Source organism: Heterodontus francisci, chromosome 2, assembly GCF_036365525.1.
Source record: "Heterodontus francisci isolate sHetFra1 chromosome 2, sHetFra1.hap1, whole genome shotgun sequence".
Lineage (NCBI taxonomy): Eukaryota > Metazoa > Chordata > Chondrichthyes > Heterodontiformes > Heterodontidae > Heterodontus > Heterodontus francisci.
The window spans coordinates 109337709-109359281 of record NC_090372.1 but is presented as its reverse complement, the minus strand read 5'-3'; the positions used below and the strand labels follow the sequence as shown (position 1 = coordinate 109359281).

Genomic DNA, 21573 nt, shown 5'->3' with positions numbered 1-21573 from the left:
AACTCTAGCCTATGGATGAGAAAATTAATTTGGATTTTTAACTTGTCTTCTAGAGGTGTCCAGATTTTCTTTGGATCCCTTTACTCCTCTTCTGTGAGTTCAGATGTATTTAATCAATGTAGGCCTTCATTTCCCATTGCAATATGGATTTTGATAGCCTGCTAATCTGGCTCAGAGATTCCCAGGTTGATGAACCAAGGCTCTGTTCTGTACTTGAACAGCCTGAACTCCGATAATAAATTGGCTGTTTTCCAATTGACACTCGGACATTTTGCAGTCATTTTTCCAGATTTTCGGGACTTTCCTGCTTCTTTCCGTGTTTTAAAATAATATCTCTATCATTTTGCTGCTCAGGGATTGAATGCTGCAGTCACTGTAGATGCTGCAGTTCCTCAGTTTGCCACTGCCTGTCCTATTGCTGAAGCACGAGTTAAAATGGACAGTGCTGTTTTGCTTTTGCGCACTTTTTCCTGACTCCGCCCATGAAGCTTGTTTGTGGCGGGAATGCACCACGATGCTTGCACAGCCTATAATGGCAACGCAGACTTTTCCAGACTCTTACTTTCCTTTTCACCATCACTTTCACTACCCTTCTCAGCTCGATTTCAATGGTGGTTCCAATTTCCCTTGCTTGTGAGCAATCCGGCTGCCCATGTCCCCGTAACTTGCCTTCTCTGAGCGCTGCCTGGCGCTTTACCTCGCGACACACTGTTGCAATTTTTAACACTTACAGAAGTCGCTGCATAGCAGTCTTAGGTTTTTATACCACACACTCTTTGTTGACTGAGCGGTTTTGACTCCGAAGTTCGTTATTGCTTACCTGCCGCGTCCAGTTTCTCCACTATTGATGGTTTCGCACTGTGCGTGGCAAACTTAAATTTCGAGTATCTTCAAGTCTTCAGCTCTACTATTCTTCACCATCGCTGGCTGATATTGTATTTGTTGGATTCTAAAATGAACAAAATTCTCCACCGCTGTCACTATATTGTGTTTACTAAGCCTTCGGACATCAAGGTGCTAACCATGCATCAGAGGTCAGTTAAACTTAAATAGTCGGTTCCTTGATTGAAGGTAGTATCATGGCATTACATTGTAAGAGAACATCTGTACATGTCTGGGCTGTTTGGTGAACAGCAGCAGACTCCAGATGAGACTCAGTCACATGGTATGTTACATCATTTCCTCTCTAGCAAGGTGTACTGAAAATGTAACCACACTCACTTAAAAGTGTACTACAACAAACTGTATGAACTATAGCTTAGAATCTTGTCCTGGAGTTTAAGGAACGTTTACCGTTCTTCTGTATTGGAATGGAGTTTAGTAAAACTCCCGGAAGCGACGGCTTACCGGTCGAGTTGTATTCGGCCCTGTGGGACTGGGTCGGCCCGGACCTGCTGGAAGTATACGAGAGTATGCTCCTGGCTGGCAGCATGTCAGAATCCATGAGGAAAGGCGGCATCATCACCCTCATTTACGAGCGGAAGGGGGAGAGGGCAGAAATCAGAAATTGGCGGCCCATCTCACTGCTTAATGTTGACTACAAGATTCTGTCAAAAGTCATAGCCAGTTGAGTCAAATCTGCTCTGGAGTTGGTGATCCACCCCGATCAGACCAGTACTGTACCCGGCAGGAAGATCTCTGATAGTCTCGCGCTACTCAGGGATACGATCGCCTACGTACGGGACAGGAGGGTGGACACCTGCCTCATCAGCCTGGACCAGGAGAAGGCTTTTGACAGGATATCGCACACCTACATGATGGACGTGCTTTCCAAAATGGGGTTTGGGGAGGGAATCTGCAATTGGATCCAACTGCTCTACACAAACATCAGTAGCGCAGTCTCAATCAACGGGTGGGAATCGGAAAGTTTCCCGATCAAATCTGGAGTCAGACAGAGCTGTCCTCTCTCCCCAGTCTTGTTTGTTTGCTGTATTGAACCCTTTGTTGAGTCTATTAGGAAGGATGCGAGCATAAGAGGGGTGACAATCCCAGGCAGCGGAGGCACTCAGGTTAAAACCTCCCTGTACATGGATGACGTCGCCGTCTTCTGCTCGGATCCGCTGTCCGTGCGCAGACTGATGAGCATCTGCGACCAGTTCGAACTGGCCTCGGGAGCCAAAGTTAACCACGGCAAGAGCGAGGCCATGTTCTTTGGGAACTGGGCTGACCGATCCTTTGTCCCCTTCACCGTCAGGTCAGATTACCTGAAGGTGCTGGGGATATGGTTCGGAAGGGCCGGGGCATGCACCAAAACCTGTGAGGAGCGAGTAGCCAAGGTACGACAAAAGTTGGGCATGTGGGGGCAGCGATCTCTCTCCATTGTGGGGAAAAACCTGGTCATCAGGTGCGAGGCGCTCACGTTGTTGCTGTACGTGGCGCAGGTCTGGCCCATACCCCACTCCTGCGCTGTGGCAGTCACCCGCGCCATTTTCCGCTTCATCTGGGGATCTAAAATGGACCGGGTCCAGAGGGACACGATGTTCAAATCTCTGGACAAGGGCGGGAAAAATGTACCCAACGTGGCCCTCATCCTGATGACCACCTTCGTGTGCGGCTGCATCAAGCTGTGTGTAGATCTCCAGTACGCAAACTCCAAGTGTCACTACGTGCTGAGGTTTTATCTGTCCCCGGTGTTGCGAATGATGGGCCTGGTCACATTGCCGCGGAACGCTCCATGCAGTTGGACCGTGCCGTACCACCTATCCTTCGTGGAGCAGTTACTGCGGGAAAACACCTTTGACCACCGGTCCATCAGGCAGTGGTCTGCACGGAATGTCTTCAAGGCCCTATGGGAAAAGGAGACAGGGGATCCTGTCGGATGGTTCCCCGAGCAGACCGCCAAAGTCATTTGGCGGAATGCCTCATCACCAGAACTTTCAAACAAGCACCAAGATGTAGCTTGGCTGGTGGTGAGAAGGGCCCTCCACGTCAGATCCTTCATGCACGCCTGAAGTCTCGCCCCCTCTGCACAATGCCCCCGCGGTGGCTGTGGTGGGGAAGAGACGGTTGCCCACCTCCTCCTGGAATGTGTCTTTGCAAAGCAGGTGTGGAAAGAGATGCAGTGGTTTTTGTCGAGGTTCATCCCAAGCAGCTCTGTAACACAGGAGTCTGTGCTCTACGGGCTGTTCCCAGGGACGCACCCGAGACAAACATCAACTGCTGCTGGAGGACTATCAATTCGGTGAAAGACGCCCTTTGGTCTGCCCGAAACTTTCTGGTCTTCCAGCGCAAAGAGTTGTCCATGACCGAATGTTGCAGACTGGCACATTCCAAGGTCCAGGACTACGTGCTGAGGGACGCACGAAAGCTTGGGGCAGCCACAGCAAAGGCTCAATGGGGAAAGACCACAGTGTAAGGTCCCCCCACCAAGCTGAACTGAGGGGCTGGATTCATGGGAAACCCCTCGAACTGTATTGGGAAAATTTTGTGTGCTGTAAATGTAAAAATGTATATGGCATGACAATGAAATGGAAGGGTTGTGAGGCAACTCATGATTGTATAGAAGGAAACTGATCATCTTTGCACTGTTTGTATTTTTTGACTTGATGCTGTTTTAAACTGTTTGGGAATGTAATTTTTACAGATTTTTATGAATAAAGTATATTTTGAAAAAAAAAGGAATGGAGTCTAAAGTCAATTCATTGCCTATAAGCAATGAAATATGTATCAAAACATCTACAATCCACACAAAATAACATTAGTAATTTTCCTTGGAGAAAATTTTCTAATGTGCTCATTCCAATTTGAAAGATTTTGTCTTCAGGACTTTCATGCTATGAATTATTTTTTAACAGTAGTTAATGAAAAGTTTTAGCTATGAAATGGAAGGCTGGAAATGTTGGAAGACACAAAAAGACAGCTGATTGATAATGTCCAAACAAATCCGGAAAAAATCTGGTTGATACTTGTGGCAGTGACAAGGCAGATTTGATTTTTAAAATGTATTTATTGCAGGTTCTGCAATGGCTCTTGATGTTTATTCAGTGAGTAGCTGAGTTATAAATAACAAGAGTATCCCATGACCAATCCACCTTCTGTGCACTTAGAGTTTACTGACTTCAGCTGAAGAAATGGTAGAGCATAACAACTGGTTTCAGCAATATTTGTTTCGAAGACGGACAGTCAGCCAGAGTTCCTGCTCTCGATTATGATCTAGCAACCTTTATCTAAAGAGCACACATGTGAACTTCAGGTGAGGACTGGATCAGGCTCCACTGTGATGTGACCATCCCACCCACACCATGTTTGAAAGGTCTGTTAACACTCACTGGTAAGGCTCACATTTAATCATGGCCATCTGTGTGTCTGTGCAGCGACACCCTGGAAAGCAGTTGACACCCACTGAAGGAGAGAAGTGGTGAAAAAGGGAAAAAGAAATAAGAAATAAGATCTGGCATTGATGGCATTTGTATTTTTATTTTGCTGGTATGTTAAATTGAATAGCAGCAAACCAGAAGGGTTGTACAGTTGATTTTAGAGAAAATCATATCTGATTCTAGCCCAGGGATACAGAGGACAAATGCCACTGGCAACCCAACTGAGATCAGCTAACTTAGCATTGACCAAAACAGGGATATTTCCGGTTTGCACAACATAGCATGACACCACACTGTGATGGGAATTTTACCTTTGGCGATGGTGTAAGATGAGCTATATCAAATTGGCCACCCACACGCAGCATGATTTTGCTTTATACTGACTTTAATGAGAAAGGAAAATCAGGCGTGATTCATTATGTACGGCTAATTTGATATCGCCTATTTTATACCCTCGCACAAAGTTAAAATATGAATATCCACAAAGTTATTGAGTGAGGTATGGATCTGTAGTTATCAAGGTGGAAGTTTTCTTCTGTTCATTAATTGTAGCAAAAGGAAGGACATTTTCCTATTGCACGTGAAAACAAGATCAGTTAAGTGTGGGACCTCCGACAGACAAATAGGCTGCTCATACTCAAATGTCAAGGCTCACACAGGAAGTTATTTGGGAAAAAGTGTGAAAGAGAGGCTGGTACCTATGGAGCCACACAACACCATCACTCAGTGTTTTTGGGTGAGAAGGGAAGATGTGCACACAGACACACAAACATGCGCACAGGTGCACACACAGACAAACACACATTTATACACTCAGATGCACACTCGCAGACACATACATACACGCCCATACACATGGAAGCTCATATACTCGCATGTACACAGCCACACACACAATACACTATAGCATTTTATACATTCCTACTGGGATTCTGGCTTCAGTGTAAACATTCTAATAAGTTCAAATGGTAATGATATTTTTAGGCTTAAATTACCATCCATGCTAAAGAAAATCAGCTCTCTGGAAATAGAAGCAATAATCATTAATGTGCAGAGATTTGCACAGACTATTGCCTGACACCCTGAACCAATGAGAAGAGAATTATCCTGTGCATTTTAAAAACTGTGCTTGTGAATAATGAACTGGTTAAGTCAATACTGCCTGCTTTTCTGTGCAAGTGTTCACTAATCAAAAAAACTGTTCTCTTGATGCAGCTGATTTTGTCAGTGCTTACTCAAAATATCTTCTTCCCCCAGCATTCAAGTATATTAAAACAACTATTTAAGGTAAGCTTTTTTTGCCTCTGTGCTTGCATTTACTTTCCTGATATTCTTTTTGCTGACAGTCTGCAGGATTAGACCTACACTTTTGTTCATCATTTCCTCTCAGATCTCTCTTCAATATTGGGTTCTAAGTAGCAAGTGTTTCTATACATAAATTAAATGTTTTGGGTGTGGACTCTGTCAGAACTGATGAAAGGTACACAGCTGATAAGTTAACTTGTCTTTTACTTTTACAGATTCTGAGTGATCTGTTGCACATTTCTAGCATTTTATGCTTCAATTTCAGATTTCCAGCATTTACATTTTTTTTTTAACTGCTTCCTTTCCTCCGGCAGTCAGTTCTTGTAAAATGCTGTCACACCCAAATTATAAAGCAATAGCCATTATTTCCAACAATATATAGTAAATTATTTCAAGCAGGGAAGTTCAGATATTGGCCCAGATTTTGCAGTCTGCAGTGAAGCCAGAGCATCACCTCTGACCTCAAAGAAAGCTGCTCATAAAGGTCTAGCTAGCTACATAGCATGGATTTCACCTTTACTGACATTAATTTGAATCTGGTTCCAAGTCGAGAAGTTCTCCAGGCAACCAGAAACAATCAAGCAGAGAAAGCAACCAATCAAATTGAAGAATTCTCACAGACAGCAAACCAGGAAATAAAATGCACTTACTTTCACTTTTTAAATACATTTTACAGAAAGAGAAATAAAGATTGGGACATACTCATTAGAATCTGAAATATTAAACCAACTTTACAAAAGAAATTATATTAAAAAGCTGAGGAATTTTTATTATAATGGAAAAATTTGACGTTCCACATTCTACAAATATAAAATTATTTTTCCAGGGCCAGAGAGGTTCCTCAGCAAGACTTATGACAGTACACTGTTAAAAACCCAGTTACAGCTCATTAACAAGGCATAATCTTTTCAGGAGTTTTTAACAGCGATATTACAACAAAAAGAGGGACGTTCTCATCAGCTCAATGATTTTTAATTGATTGCCATCAGCGGGGACATTAACAGCACACTTTAGGGGGAAGCATAGAATTACTGATAGCAAGTTCAGATGTCCATGTTTAACTGTACATGTGTGGACTCCAGAAAGTTTCAGAGGGGTAGTGATGGTGAATGTGGCAGTTTGACTGTCATTACTACCACAAAATCCAGGCCAATGTTCTCAAAGCCAAGGAGTTTAGTATTCCACAATAAAGACAAAGTATTCGTGAGTTAGTAGCAGCATGAGGAAATATATTTGTAAGCATTATTGTTAGGAGAGCATCAAGAATGTTCCTGTTCAAAACTCAGCAGTTTCCAACAGAACATAATTAAACAGTTTTATAATTCCATAGCATTTCTACCCGCTAATTCAATTTGCATAGTTGTCTCACTTTGAAAATACAATGCTAAATACAAAACATAATTTTTTTAAATCACTTACCAGAGAGATTTTGAATCACATAAGAAGTGTTTGAGTCGTATTTAAATTTTTTAACTCATGTAGCACTCTGAATTATCCTAAATGTTTAGCAAATGTTTCTTTTTGGCCCGTAAAATATAAGACCCACACAAAGGTCAAAGATTTAAAAATCTATTTAAATAAATGGAGGACTGAGATTTTTGAGCCTGACTTTTTATCTGACCTGCTCCAAAGGGCTGTAAGAACCACATCCGCCCTGAGTGCCCTTGTTTGTCGTCAGATGTTTGGGTTGGGTTGACGGCTCGACTTGTCTTCACATCTGCTTTTTTTTCCTCCACTGAAGGGATCTCTAACACTGGAATCATGGTACACTGGTCCAGCAAATTGTCAGTTGTCACCACTTCCGTGTAACCTTCCTCACATGCGCACACTGCAGACTAGATATGAGAAGTGAAGGTTTAAGCATTTTAAACCGTCATTCATTCAAATTGAGTGAAAATAGAATTTTAATAATACAATACATTACATGAAATGTTCCAACATTGAAAATGATAGAATATAGTGAATTCAGGAATTCTATACTGCCGTCAGCAGCTGACACTTACCTCGGTGCAGTACATATAAGGTTTAGTGCATGGTGGATTACATGATCTGTCAGCATAAGGTTGGTCCACTGCAGAGCAGCCACCTACAAGACAAACAGTTACACTTTGCAACAGCTAACAATAAGTTTGCCATGTAATTCTGAATCTATCATAACTATTATCTTCTCATCATTATGCATCTAATATGAACCAGCAGCCAAGAATTTCATAAATGTACCAGTGATCTTGAACTGTCTGATATACACAGAGAACACTCAGTTGTAGCACACTGCTTACTGGATACTTATGCCTCTGACATATATCAGCCAGGGGATTGGGTGGTACAGTGGTTTAGTACATTCTTTACCTGAGTCCAGCCTAGACGACTGGATAAAAGTTCACTCTAATTATTGGTGATAATGGTCCCAAGTGAAGTATGCTTGAGCAGTCCCAAACTAATTCTGAACAGCTGTAGGCATATAGCACAACTTGCTCCTAATTCAGCATAGGTTTCATTCAGAAAAGCTGTAAGGTTTGGAAAGTGGAAAATTACAATGCTGTCTTCTTATATTAGAGCTGAGGCCTAATATTGGCACAGCGGAAAGTAGCTTGAGACAATATAGCTTGATGCTGATCCTCGGGTGCTGTACTAGAAAAATATTCTGTTTGACAAGGTTAACTTTAGATGAGCATTAAAAAAAAGTTAAAATTCTATGTAGCCAGTAAAGGGGAAGAAGAAGCTCAATGCATCACCAATTTAATGTTTGTTATGAAAGAATGGAAAATAGGTCAGAATTGTTTTAAAATTACTTCCCAAAACATGCTGCGTACAGAAAATATTTCACCATTTATGTACTAATCATGCTTTTGCAAAGGCACCGGGGGCAGGATTTTCCTGCTAGCTTCTCAACCTCGCCATCAGGCTAAAATGGGGGTCAGAAGACCACAGTGGGCTGGATTTTGTGGAGGAAGCAGGGCTCCCAGCGCCAAGTTGAAAAGGCAGGGGGAGCCCCGCCTCGGCCTATTCGCGCCTCCTGGCACGATCCTTTGTTGTTCCGGAGGTGAAGATTCTGGTGCCAGGATCTGTCTTTTTAAAGATGGGGATCCTGCCTCCAAGAGTTGCCAGCCAATCAGAGGGGCGGCAGCTCAGCAGGATTGGCAGCACTGCCAAAAGCGGTGGCCACAGCTGGTACTGCAAAAGCCTTAGACCCAGGCCCAACACTGGAACCCCAGACCTCAGGTAAGTGAGGCAGGATTGCTGGGGCCAGGCCGGAAGACCCTGGTGAAGGGGGGTGGGGGGTGCTGGTGGTCGTAAAGTCTGGGGTGGGTGCGGTCCTGGGAGGTGCACTGTTTCCCACAGATTGGGAGGGACACCCCCCTCCCCCCACTTCACTAAGCCTGTAGGGAGGTTATATCCCAGCGGCGGGGGGCAGGGGAGATGCCTGTAGGGGGCTGTTAATAGGCCACTTAAGGGCCTCAATTGGCCTCTGGGCGGGAAGACCATTGTCCCCTGGGAAAAATGCTTCGTGACGGGGCAGCGATGAGTCTTCTGCCCCCACCCCGTCGCGATTCTGTGGGCCCTCCTACCTCTTACCCCGCCTCCTGGAGGCCCATAAAATCCAGCCCAGTGTTTGGGAAAGAGTCACTCACCTGTCATTTGCCCTGAATTGGCCATATAATGGCCAAAGGTCAGGCTCATCATCCAATTAAGGACAGCAGGTGGGCTCTTGAAAGCAGCAGCAGACTGCCATGGCAGGTAAGTGAGAGAGAGGGCATTTCAAAATGGAGGAGCCCACTCTCTAACTTTTTCACATTTAAAATAAAAAATGGACTTTGTAGCTGGGCCACCACTCTGAGGGGGAACCCCTCCATAGGGTGGCCTGCAGCTGATGTTGAATCAGGCAGGCAGGGAGTGAGGGCTTCTAAGCCTGCCTCGAACTCTGGCACCACCACCCCACCCCCCAACCCCAGCCCTGGTCTGATGCCGGTCTGCCGCCTCCAGGCAGCTAAAAGTGTCCACCACCACCAATGGGGACCTGGAAGCCGACTGAAAAATCCTCCTTCAATAGGCCTCAATCGGCCTTTCATTATTTCAGTTGGCTACACGTCACTTGTGGGCAGGTAGCCCTGTTGCCCCCCACCCCCCTGCCAATCCTGCCTCTGGGAAAATGGCCTGGGTGTGGGATGGAGACAGGGAACCAGCACGCCAGCAAGCAGCACTACTTTTAGCACCCGCTTGCCTCTTTTCCCAGCCTCGGCAGGGAGCATAAATCCTCCCCTGGTGTTTATAATGTTATCTAGTCACTAGATACAACAACAACAAAAACTTATATTTATATTGTGCCTTTAATGTAATAAAATGCCCAAAGGTGCTTCACTAGAGCATTATAAAACAAAATGTGACCAGAGATTTAGGTCAGATGACCAAAATCTTGGTCAAAGAGGTAGGCTTTAAGGAGTGTCTTCAAGGAGGAAAGTGAGTGTAGGAAGGGTATTTCAGAGCTTAGGGCCTAGGCAGCCGAAGGTGTGCCCACCAATGGTGGAGCGATTAAAATCTTGAATGCTCAAGAGGCCAGAATCAAATGACTGCAGATACCTCAGAGGGTTGTGGGGCCATGGAGGAGAGTACAGAGATAGGGCAGGGCAAGGCCATGGAGGGATTTGAAAACAAGGATGAGAATTTAAAAATCAAGACATTGTTTGACCGGGAGCCAATGTAGGTCACAGAGCACAGGGGTGATAGGTGAACGGGACGTGGTGCAAGTTACGACGCGAGCAGTAGAGTTTTGGATGACCTCAAGTTTATGGAGGTTAGAATTTGGGAGACCAGCCAGGAATGCATTGGAATAGTCAAGTCTAGAGGTAACAAAGGCATGAATGAGGGTTTCAGCAGCGGATGAGCTGAGACAAGGATGAACTCAGGCGATGTTATGCAGGTGAAAATAGGTGGTCTTAGTGATGGTGTGACTATGAGGTCGGAAGCTCATGTCGAGGTCAAATATGACACCAAGGTTGCAAACAGACTGGTTTAATCTCAGACTATTGCCAGGGAGAGGGATGGAGTCGGTATAGCTAGGGAACAGTGTTTGGAGTAGGGACTGAAAACATTGGCTTCAGTATGCCCAATATTTAATTGGAGGAAATTTCTGCTCATCCAGTACTGGATGTCGGATAAGCAGTCTGATAATTTGGCAACAGTGGAGAAGTCAAGAGGTGGTGCTGAGAAAGAGCTGGATGTCAGTGTACATGTGAAAACTAATGCTGTGCTTTCAGATGATATTGCCATGTAGATGAGAAATAGGAGAAAGCCAAGGATAGACCCTTCAGGGACACCACAGGTAACAGTGTGGGAGCAGGAAGAGAAGCCATTGCAAGTAATTCTCTGGATATGATTAGATAAGAATGGAACCAGGTGACAGCAGTCCCCCCCAGCTGGACAACAGTGGAGAAGCATTGGAGGAGGCTGGTGTGGTCAACCATGTCAAAGGCTGCAGACAGGTTGAGAAGGGCGAGGAGGGAAAGCTGGCCTTTATCACATTCACATCGGACGTCATTTGTGACTTTGATAAGAGCTGTTTCGGTACTGTGGCGGAGCCAAAACTTGATTGGAGGGATTCAAACATGGAGTTCCAGGAAAGATGGGCATCGATTTGGGTGGCGCAACACAATCAAGGACTTTGGCGAGGAAAGGGAAGTGAGAGATGGGGCGGTGGCTTGCAAGAATAGTGGGGTCAAGGTTTTTTCAGGAGAGGGGTGATTTAAAGGAGAGAGGGACAACACGTGAAGAGAGAGAACCATCAACAATATCAGCGAACATGGGGACCAGAAGGGCACCTCAGCAGTTTAGTGGGAATAGGGTTGAGGGAGTAAGAGGTGGGCCTCATGGACAAGATGAGCTCAGTGAGGGCATGAGGGGAGATAGGAGAGAAACGAGAGAAAGATGTGAGTTCAGGGCTAGAGCGGGGGGGGGTGCATTAGAGGAAGTTTGGCCTGGTGGGTTAGTGGAAGAGAGGGACACAGCAGAGACAGCTGATTCGATACTTAAAACTAAATTCATGCCTTTGATGATGATCTTATATTTATGCCCCCTAGTTGCTGATTCACTAATTAATGGAAAGAGGTACACCCCACCCCACCTCCACAACACCTCCGATTTATCATTGAAAAATCCATATAATTTTTCACACTTGTTTCAGGCCTCCTCTTAGCTTTCTGCATTCTAGTGGAAAAAGCCGAGAGTCTCTAGTCTCTCCTCATAAGTAAAGCCCTTTATCCCTGCTTATCATTTTGGTAAGGATTGTTTGTACCCTCTCCATAGCTCTGATATCCTTTCAAAAGTAGCTTGACTCATTTCATCCCATTTTTCTGTATGCCACTGAGCACAGCATACTAGGAGTCAACAAAAGGAAAGAAACACTTCATAGTAACCCTTCAGGAAGGCATTGACCATGGTTCTATCTTCCCAATGCATGCAGGAAATAAAAATGACTTCAGTACCTGTGACATTTATTCCATCTGACCTCTGACACCACACTTCTCGGTATGATCCTGTCCATGCCCCAGCCAACCAAATGTATTCATAACAGTTGCCACCTGTAAGAAACCATTATAATAAAACTGAACTGAGTGTATAACATGCCAGCCTGCAGTAGAAGACCTATAAAGATAATTCCCAAGAGTTCTGTTTGCTGTAGGCGGGCATCGCATCCGCCTGTGGCACATTGCAGGTTAATACTGCAAATGATGGGCAGGGCTGAGTTCCAAGTGTTTACACAGCCTGACCGCCTGGTTTCTGTCAGGATAGTAAAGTTCAAAATAACCTCAATTTCTCAGGCCAGTTTTCCCCAATTCAGTAGTCCTCTGAAGCCATCAGCGAGCGAAACAGCAGACTCTGTGGCAGGGTAGTTATAGTCAGGGACTTTGTTTTAGTTCCAGTTTTACACAGAATTTCAGTGCATGAATGAAATTGGTTATTCTACATTCAAATAAGGAATGACTATGAGTAGAATATTACTGTAAATGTAATTTTCCTGCTGTGCTCTTACCTATCAATTTATTAATAATAAATTTGTTCTGCAATTCATAGGCCTATTTAAGTATTTATTCTACTGTTTTCCAAAGACAATGTGGGGCATATGATGTAAACAGGAAACTGAAATACACTGACATGGGTTTCCAATTGACCCCTGAAATTGCTCTAATTACCCAGATATTGGACATACAAAAGCCTACTGTAACTTGTTGGCTCACCAAAAAGAGTGGCACTTGCTGCTAATAAAAAAATCTAAGTAAGAACCTCAAATTGTTAGATATGTTGGTTCCCTTACAATATGAGTGCGAGTCAGAACCATTTCCGGGTCCTGACCCTGCTCTGACTGTCAGGGCACTTGCCTGGGGGCTCTTCTTGGAGACAGCCAATTAAGAGGCTGCCTCTGGGTCTGCTGTCTAATTAAAGATAGTGGTCAGGCTCTGAGGCTGCAAACTCAATCAGAGGACTTCCAGCCCTGGAATGATGGCAGCCTCACTGCCAGATGTGGGCGCTGCTACTGTTGGAAGGGGAATCGCGAGGGCGCCTTCATTTTGAGACAGTCTCTGAAGAAGTTTGGATTTGTTTAAAAAAAATTGTGGCCACAGCTACGAGGCCACCTCTATGGAGGGGAAATCCCTCCACAGGATGGCCAGTGGCCAAAGCTGTAGTCCGCTGATGGCTGGGCTCCAGTGGGGGATGATTGTAGGAGGCCTTACCGGGTCTCCCAGGCCAGCTGCTGGCAAACCGCCTCTGGGCACCTGCTGGGCTTGGCCCTCAGTGGTGGAGCCATCCACTGCCAGGAAGGTCCCGGTGGTGGTCCCATTCAGCCTACAAATGAACAGATTGACTACCCGCCATTGCTGGGCTGGTAACTTCTTCCAGTGATGCCCCGCCTCTGGAAAAATTGCCTAAAGACAGGAACACGTTGTCCCCCTGACCTGATGTGTTTTTCTCTGAGATTCCTCCCGGTCCTGCCTTGAAGCCCACCCCCGTGGAACTGGGAAGGTTCCACTCAATATGAGTGCTAATGATTCTACAATTGGTGATGTGGATTTAGAATGATAATTAGACATTCCTGGTCAGTGAACTTATTCAGTAAATAGCTGAGCCATACTAAAGGAAGATCCCAAGTTTGAGTCCCAGTCTAAGCTAAGTTAGATAATCATGAGTGGAGCAGCTATAAATCCTGATTGATCTCTGAGGAAGGTGTGTAAACTTTGGGATTGCGCTTGACTGCAATACACACTGCCCCCAACTCCGCAAAGCCCGCTCCACCACCCCAGTGGTCAAAAAGCTTGTTGACAAGCACATGAACTGGGTCAGGTATTGGAGAATGCAATAGAATTACATAGACTGTACAACACAAAAAGTAGGTAATTTGACCCAAATGGTCTCTGCCAATGTTTATGCTCCGTATAAGCCTCCTCCTACCTTGCTTCATCTAACCCTATTAGCATAGCCTTCTATTCCTTTCTCCCCCAGGCATTTACCTAGTTTTCTCTTAAAAGCATCCATGCTAATTACCTTAATTACTCTATGTGGTAGCAAATTCCACATTCAAACCACTCTCTGGGTAAAGAAGTTTCTCGTGAATTCCTTAGTGGATTTACAATGACTATCTTATATTTATGACCCCTACAGATAAATAACAGTAGCATCACTTTCCATTGTTGAATGGTCTGTGCTGGTTATACAACAACAACATGAACAACTTCTGTTTATAGAACGCCTTTAATGTAGTAAAATGTGCTTCACAGGAGCATTATCAAAGAAAATTTGACACTGAGCCACATAAGGAGATATTAGAACAAGGAACAAAAACAAGAAATGCTGGATTCACTCAGCAGGTCTGGCAGCATCTGTGGAAAGAGAAATTTGATCAAAGAGGTCAGTTTTAAGGAGCATCTTAAAGGAGGAAAGGGAGAGAGGTAGAGAGGTTTATGGATGGAATTCCAGAACTTCAGGCCTCGGCAGCTGAATGTATAGCTGCCAATGGTGGAGCGATTAAAACCGGGGATGTGTAAGAGGCCTGAATTAAATAAGTGCAGATATCTCAGATGCTTCTGGGGCTGAATAAGGTTTCCTAGGTTTCAGAGATAGGGAAGGGCAAGGTCATGCAATATCACTTGGTTAGCACAGGCAAATCAGATCAAATCAGAGCCTATAGGCCATCTGTTATAAACCCAGCCCAGATTTCCTATCCAGTGACTTAAGTGGAAAGGAAAATCAGACCGGGTGTCCAATGGGCAGCCAGTTTTCCACCAGTGCAGAATATCGGCCGCAGACTGTAGCCATGTTGAATTTTGTCAGATTATTCACTGGGGACAAATTCTTAAATAAAATCAGGAGTTCAGTGATCTTAGCTAAAGAGTACTACAGATTCCCAACTTAATTTAATTATTGTTTCTGAAATGTGTCCTTCAGAAATACAAACAGAAAGCAGAGCAGGTCAGCAACCAGAGATACTGGGCTGGATCTTACATTTCCGCCGCCCATTTTACAATGGCGGTCCGCTCATGCGAACCACACGTTACTGAGCCACTGTGATACTAAATACGGCGGCTCATTTAAATGGCTGGGGCAAACCGTGCCGCGCCCCCCCGGATGACGTGGAGGGGGTGGGTGGTCTATCCATGGCAATGGCGTCAGGTGCCACAGCGCAGGCGCTGACGCCATTTTTAAAGGGCTTTGAGCCCTACATTGCAATTTAAAATTTAAAGGGACATTGCTTTTAAAAAATTAAATAACTTGATCCTGACCCTCTCCCACACTCCCCCCCGCCCACCCCCACATTAACCACAGAATTAAGTACCTGCCCTCTACGCCCCCCTCACCAAACATTTACCTGGTGCACTTGACCTTCCCCCCTCAAAGTTCACAGACTTTAATCTTTATCCCTTCCCATTATCCCCTACACCAATCAAATGACTCTGACACCACTGCCCCCCACCCACTTCTTGCAGAGAAAAACTTCCCTGCTCCCCACTCCCCACCAGTGACTCGCCTTGGATTCCCAGATGGGTATCCGAAGGTGCGGGAGTATCAGCCACCGGCACCAATATTGGAGCGGGACGGACGGCGGGAGCGGGTAAGTAATTAATTCATTTATTTGCATTTTTAAAAAATATGTAGATTTTGGCTTTATTGCTGAGCGGTGGAGAGGGGCCGCCAGGAGGCCTGGCCGCCGCCGGCAATATGGGACCGGGCCTTCCCAATGTTGGGGCCTGTGGTGGGCCTCTGCCGGAGGCATTTTCCAGCCCCCGCCCCCAGTCACAAACCCCGATTTTGGGGCGGCTGTAAAATCTAGCCCACTGTAGAGGTTATGGTACTGGAATGGCCATCAACAGGTTATGAGTGAGCTGGTTAATTGTGAACTGGCACAGGAGAAGTAAATAACCACGAATTGTCGGAGAAATCCAATTGGTTCACTCATGTCCTTCAGGAAAGGAAACCTGCTCCATTTCTGGTTTGACCAACTGATGACTCTACTTCACATTATATGGTTGACTCTTAATGCCACTCTGAAATAATCTAGCAATCTGCTTAGTTGTCAGCCCAACTAGGATGGGCAATAAATCTAGTTTTGGCCCCACCCTAACATAAAGCAGAAGTCAGGGCCGAAAAAATGTATTCAAAAGATCTAGTGGGGAAACAAGATTTTTTTTTACTCAGTGAGTTGTTATGATCTGGAATGTATTACCTGAAAGGTTGGTGGCAGCAAATTCAGTAATAATTTTCAAAAGGAAATGGATAAATACTTGAAAAGGAGAAATTTGTAAGGCTATGGAGAAAGAGAAGGGAGTGGGACTAATTGGATAGCTCTTTCAAACAGCTGGCACCTGCATCATGGTCGAATGGCCTCTTTCTGTTCTGCATCATTCAATATTTCTCTTTCAGCAGCCTTTTATGACAAATTTTAAAACAAACTGCCCAAGTAGTTGAAACATGATGTGATGCAAAACCATTTTATTTCATAGAATTTAAGTGATTAATATTAAAATTTGACTGGATAATATGCCTTAGGTTCAACTGAGTTTTGTTAGTTCCCTTTTTCGTAGCTTGCCATTGAATATCTTAAATGGTAAATGCTTTAGTAAAATTATGCTTTCATGGCAAACTGGCTCAGTTGGCAGGGCTGCATCTATATACTGTACCTGCTGTCTCAAGGACAAGGCTAAATAATATTTTAATGGGTTTATTTTAATGATTTGCCATGCAGAATGTTGAATTTTTCAGCTCAATGACTTATGCACTGTGGTTAGAAAAATACAAATAGCAATGTAGATATTTACATACAGCCTTTACTGCTTGTGAAATGCAAATATATTTATGTACTTCTGGATATCGCCAGAAGGTGGTAGCATTCACTTACAGTTACAAGTAATGAAGCAAACTGCCGATTACAAAATGCCACTGCCTTGGCAAAGGAAAATATCACAGGAAATATTTAGTGAGTTTGTGCTGTCAGTAAGGAACCTAGTCTGCTGGCACTAGAAGTCATTAATTTGTTTTAGTCAGAAACATGAACAAGTGTGCTCCAACTGTGCCCTCACCTCAACTCCAAACCAATCTATGAATGCTCAGAAAGTCAAGGGAATTCTGACTTGAACTGCCAGCAGTCAAGGCCTCCCTATCAACAATGCAGATGCACAACATTTGTTGGAAATTACGTAGAATTACAGGAAACTAACACAGAAACAGGCCATTCGGCTCAACTGGTCTATGATGATGTTTGTGTTGCACTCGAGTCTCCTCCCACCTGACTTCATCTCGCGTTATCAGAATATTCTTCTATTTCTTCTTCTGAAGTACTTATCTAGCTTCCCCTTAAATGCATCAGTGCCATTTGCTTCAACTATTCCATGGTAACAAGTTCCACATTCTAACCACTCTATGGTAAAGAGGTTTCTCCTGAATTCCCGATTGAAATACATGTCAGCTTGGTTCAGTTTGGAACTCTGTTACCTCCTACTCAAAAGGTTTTGGATTTGAGCCCAAAACCAGGGTTGGGAGCTTATAATCTAGACTGACACTTCAAAGCAGTACTGAAGGAGGGGCATATCATTAGTGGTACCATCCTTTAGATAAGATGTTAAATTGAAGTCACAATGCTGTCTCAGTACTTCAGGTTGGATAATAAAGATCCCATTGAAAGATACAAAGAGAATATTTTTCAAAACAAAATCACATTAACTGGTCATTTATCTCATGGCTGTATGTGGGATGTTGCTCATTCAGACTGGTTATTGCTATACTAACAACATTCACAGCTTTTCAAAAGCAATTCATTGCATGAAGCACTTTGAAATTTTTGATGTAATGACTATATAAATACACATGATACATTATGTATTATCAAACATCATAACTCCTGTTCATTTCTCCTCCTCCAGTGTGTCAGTAAGTATATGGGTTAGGAAGAGTCAGTGTGAGTGATGGCTGCCAACAAGATTAAGGTCAGGTCAGAGATACCAGCTAAAACTGGGTTGGATCACAGCTGTGTGTGACAGTTGAGCCAGGACAGCACACATTTCAGTCAAGCTCCCCTGCCAAATTTCCTGGCCTGTAAAAATGCCTTCACAAAATTATTATCTGGTCATTTCAGCTAAACATTTCACACTTTATGCTTTAATTAATTAAATATTTGTCATTTATGCTAATTGTGTGCCAACTTAGAAGCATTAAATGAGCACTGTATTACCCTAATGGTTTTGTCTTTCCAGTTTTTGAACTCACATTGGGCATAACTGGCCAAAGTAAAAAAGGGAGAGCCCATCATTTTCATCGACAGTCATTAAGCACAATCAAAAATAAAATAATTCCTTGAGCAAAAGAGGAAAACATTTTCATTAGTGCTTATGCATAAAAATGACTAAACAATTATCAATTTATTTACAAACATGTATGGGGTGGATTTTATGGGCACCACTGAGGCAGGGTGGGAGGCGGGGTTCCATAGAATCGCGACAGATGGTGGTGGGAGGGGCGGGGAGGGAGGGGGCTGAGGGCTCGTTGCAACCCTGTTGCCAAATGATTTTGCCTGGGTTGGGACAGGCCGATGACAGCCTTCCCACTCAGGGATCAATTGAGGCCCTTAAGTGGCCCGCTAACAACCACTTAAGCGACTCTGCCCACCGCTGCTGAAATCTAACCAGTGGCGGCAGGTGCTTCTACCATGTGGGGAGGGTGCCTTGTAAAATGAGGCACCCTCCCTGCGGGCTTGCGGGGGGTCCCTCCTCCGTGGGCAATGTGCCCCACAGGTAAAGCCTCCACCTTCCGGGATTTCCCACCCCCGGACATCACACCCACACCCATCCCCCCACTCACCCCCTCACCTGGGCCTTCCGCACTGGCCCCAGAAACCTGCTTGACTTACCTGAAGGCGAGGGTTCCAGCATTGGGCCTGGGTCCAAGGCCCCAGCAGTACAGTCAGTGGCCACCATTCCTGGTGGCATTGCCGATACTGCTGAGCCTCCAGCCCTCTGATTGGCTGGCAGCTCTTGGAGGCGGTAACCCCATCTTTAAAGGGATGGAGATCTCTGCAGTGGAAACTGCGCCTCCAGAACAACAGACAATCATGCCGGGGGTGGGTTTGGGGCACGAAAAGGCTAAAGTGGTGTTTCCCCCCACCTTCACGGCCTGACACCGGGAGCCTGCCACCTCCACAAGATCACAGCCATATGCTTTACAATCGAAACAGAAAAGGTTTTGAAGTGATGTTAACAAAGTTTTCAAATGGTCACTTGGTAGTACAGAACTTGAATATTGCTGAAATAAGAGACATGCTGTCGAATCTTTTCGTCGCACTCATCATGACAGATGCAAGAATGGCAAATTTCATATTTGGCATTCTTGCATCTGTCCTGATGAGTGCAAGATGAAAAGCTTCGACAGCATGTCTCTTTTTTCAGCAATACTAAAGTTTTCAATATTAGGAGGAGGATTGGCAAAGCTAATCCAGGCAAATTGTGGAAGTAGTTCAAACTCCTGAGGGTCAGAATTAATTGTAGCCAGTGAACAAATGCTGCCCACCATTAAGTATACTTGCATTTGCCCATTTAATTTCAATGACCTTTTGCATAAAAAGCTGCTGGAAGTTAGAGATCCAATTGGCACAGGACCCTCTGCAGGACATCTGGGATCTGTGTGAACAGGGCAAGAAACTGTTTCTCCCTAGTTAATCAGATTGAGGAATTATTAATGAGCACTGCAGGTCTGAACCAGGAAGTATGAGTTAGAATATTCAATTCAATGTCAAATCAGGTACAGAAAGCAAAATGAAGAGAGGGAAAGAAAGATTGCATTAAAAGAGAAATAAAGAGCCTAAAAAAACTATTTTTTTAAAAAAAAAATCCAAAAACAATTAAAATCTGAAGGAATGTTCCTTCACATTTGTAAAAATCAATTATCAGTTCCAGAGAGGGGTTTCTCAGTAATTGAGACACATCACATCATTGAAAGGGTATTTAGACTGAAATGGGCAAGACCTAAATTTCTGTGGCGAGTTTAAACTGTATCTACAGTGCAGCTACAGGTTAACTCCATTTATTTCTTCACAGATGCTGTCAGATCTGCTGAGTTTTTCCAGCATTTTCTGTTTTCATTTCAGATTTCCAGCATCTGAAGTACTTTGCTCTGTACAAGTATTTCACGCCGTTCAATGCATTTGAATAGGGAGCAGGACGTCAAAACACGGTTTTTGTGAAGTTTACAGAGTTTGCATCTTGGACAGTAACATCTGGAGTTTCAGATTTAACTGCACATCTTTGCTCTCTTGAAGCTGCTGTCTGATTTGTGCATAAATCCCAGTAAGTCTCACTGTTATTTTTACAGTAAATTCTGACCCTGAAGGTTTGGGGTTAAAAAATAAAAATGTCAAAGTCATTTAGGAATTTTTAGTCACACAAAGGGTAATAGACTTTTGTAACAAATTACTAGGCATAGTAATTGAAGATGCCAGCAAAAATGGGTTCAAAGGGGACCTGAGTGTGTTTTTGATAAGAGAAGTGATAGAGGCATGAAGGGTAAGAAGATGGAAGATGCTATTTTAGTGGAAGAATTTATTTCAAATAAATTCCTTTTATTTTAAATTTTAAAATAGTAGAGAGGGGAATTTCACACCTACAGTCCAAGTCTTCCTTCACTGCATGGCACCATTTCAGGGCCCTTGAGTATAAGACTAAAATATCAGTAATCATAACATCTTTATCATGTACAGTAAATTATTAAAGCTAAATTGAACTTTTGCTTTTTTGCATGTGAGAGATAATGTTGAAAGAAGAAGTGAGAAGAAATTCTCTGCCCGCTATGCGGGTGAAACACAACTTTAGTGGGAATGCAAAATGGGTGATAGTGGATCAGCTGCCCACTACACCAGATTTTCCTTTCCTTGCTGTTTTTACAAATGCCCCAAAGTTGAATCTAACCCTCTTTAGTGACCAGAGAAATTTCACTGTTGTGGTTGTGTCCTTGTGGGCTAGCACAAGGTAGTAGCTGTACCTACCTTTACATGAGCGGGTCTCCAGTTCCTGCTCTGGACACAGGTGCTCATTATCCATTGCCTGGATGATCACTGCCTTTGTCCGTACCTGGACACCACCATAGCCAAGATCTTCATTATTTACACAGGTTAGTTGACAAGAACTCCACACAGACCATTCTGTCAGATAACAGTCACCTGCAAGCATCAAGAAAGACATCACAATTCAACAATGATGTACAGAAAATGTTCAATAAGTCTGGCATAGTACAGTGCATACATAATGCATCGAATATTGTACTGCAAATTGTTTTCTTGTAATTAAGGAGTAATTATATTACATTAAACCATGACGCCCTCCTATGTGGATGTTGGTGTGTTGTAGCCAATTGCAGGACCAGTAGGTTATGCCATTTAGTACAGGTTTTGTATTGCCAGTCCACTGGATTTATATGGGCGCGA

At 44.0% G+C, this 21573-nt stretch overlaps 1 protein-coding gene across 1 annotated transcript in view; it reads right to left on the bottom strand.

The window, feature by feature from the left end:
• The window catches only part of thsd7aa (thrombospondin, type I, domain containing 7Aa), a 543974-nt gene that overhangs the window by 32015 nt on the left and 490386 nt on the right, over nucleotides 1–21573 (bottom strand). Inside the window, exons 23-26 of the mRNA XM_068051191.1 lie at nucleotides 21136–21309; nucleotides 12101–12196; nucleotides 7625–7707; nucleotides 7243–7456 (exon numbers count right to left, since the gene is read on the bottom strand). Of these exons, the coding sequence (XP_067907292.1) occupies nucleotides 7243–7456; nucleotides 7625–7707; nucleotides 12101–12196; nucleotides 21136–21309 (567 nt within the window). The remainder of the gene's footprint in view (nucleotides 1–7242; nucleotides 7457–7624; nucleotides 7708–12100; nucleotides 12197–21135; nucleotides 21310–21573) is intronic.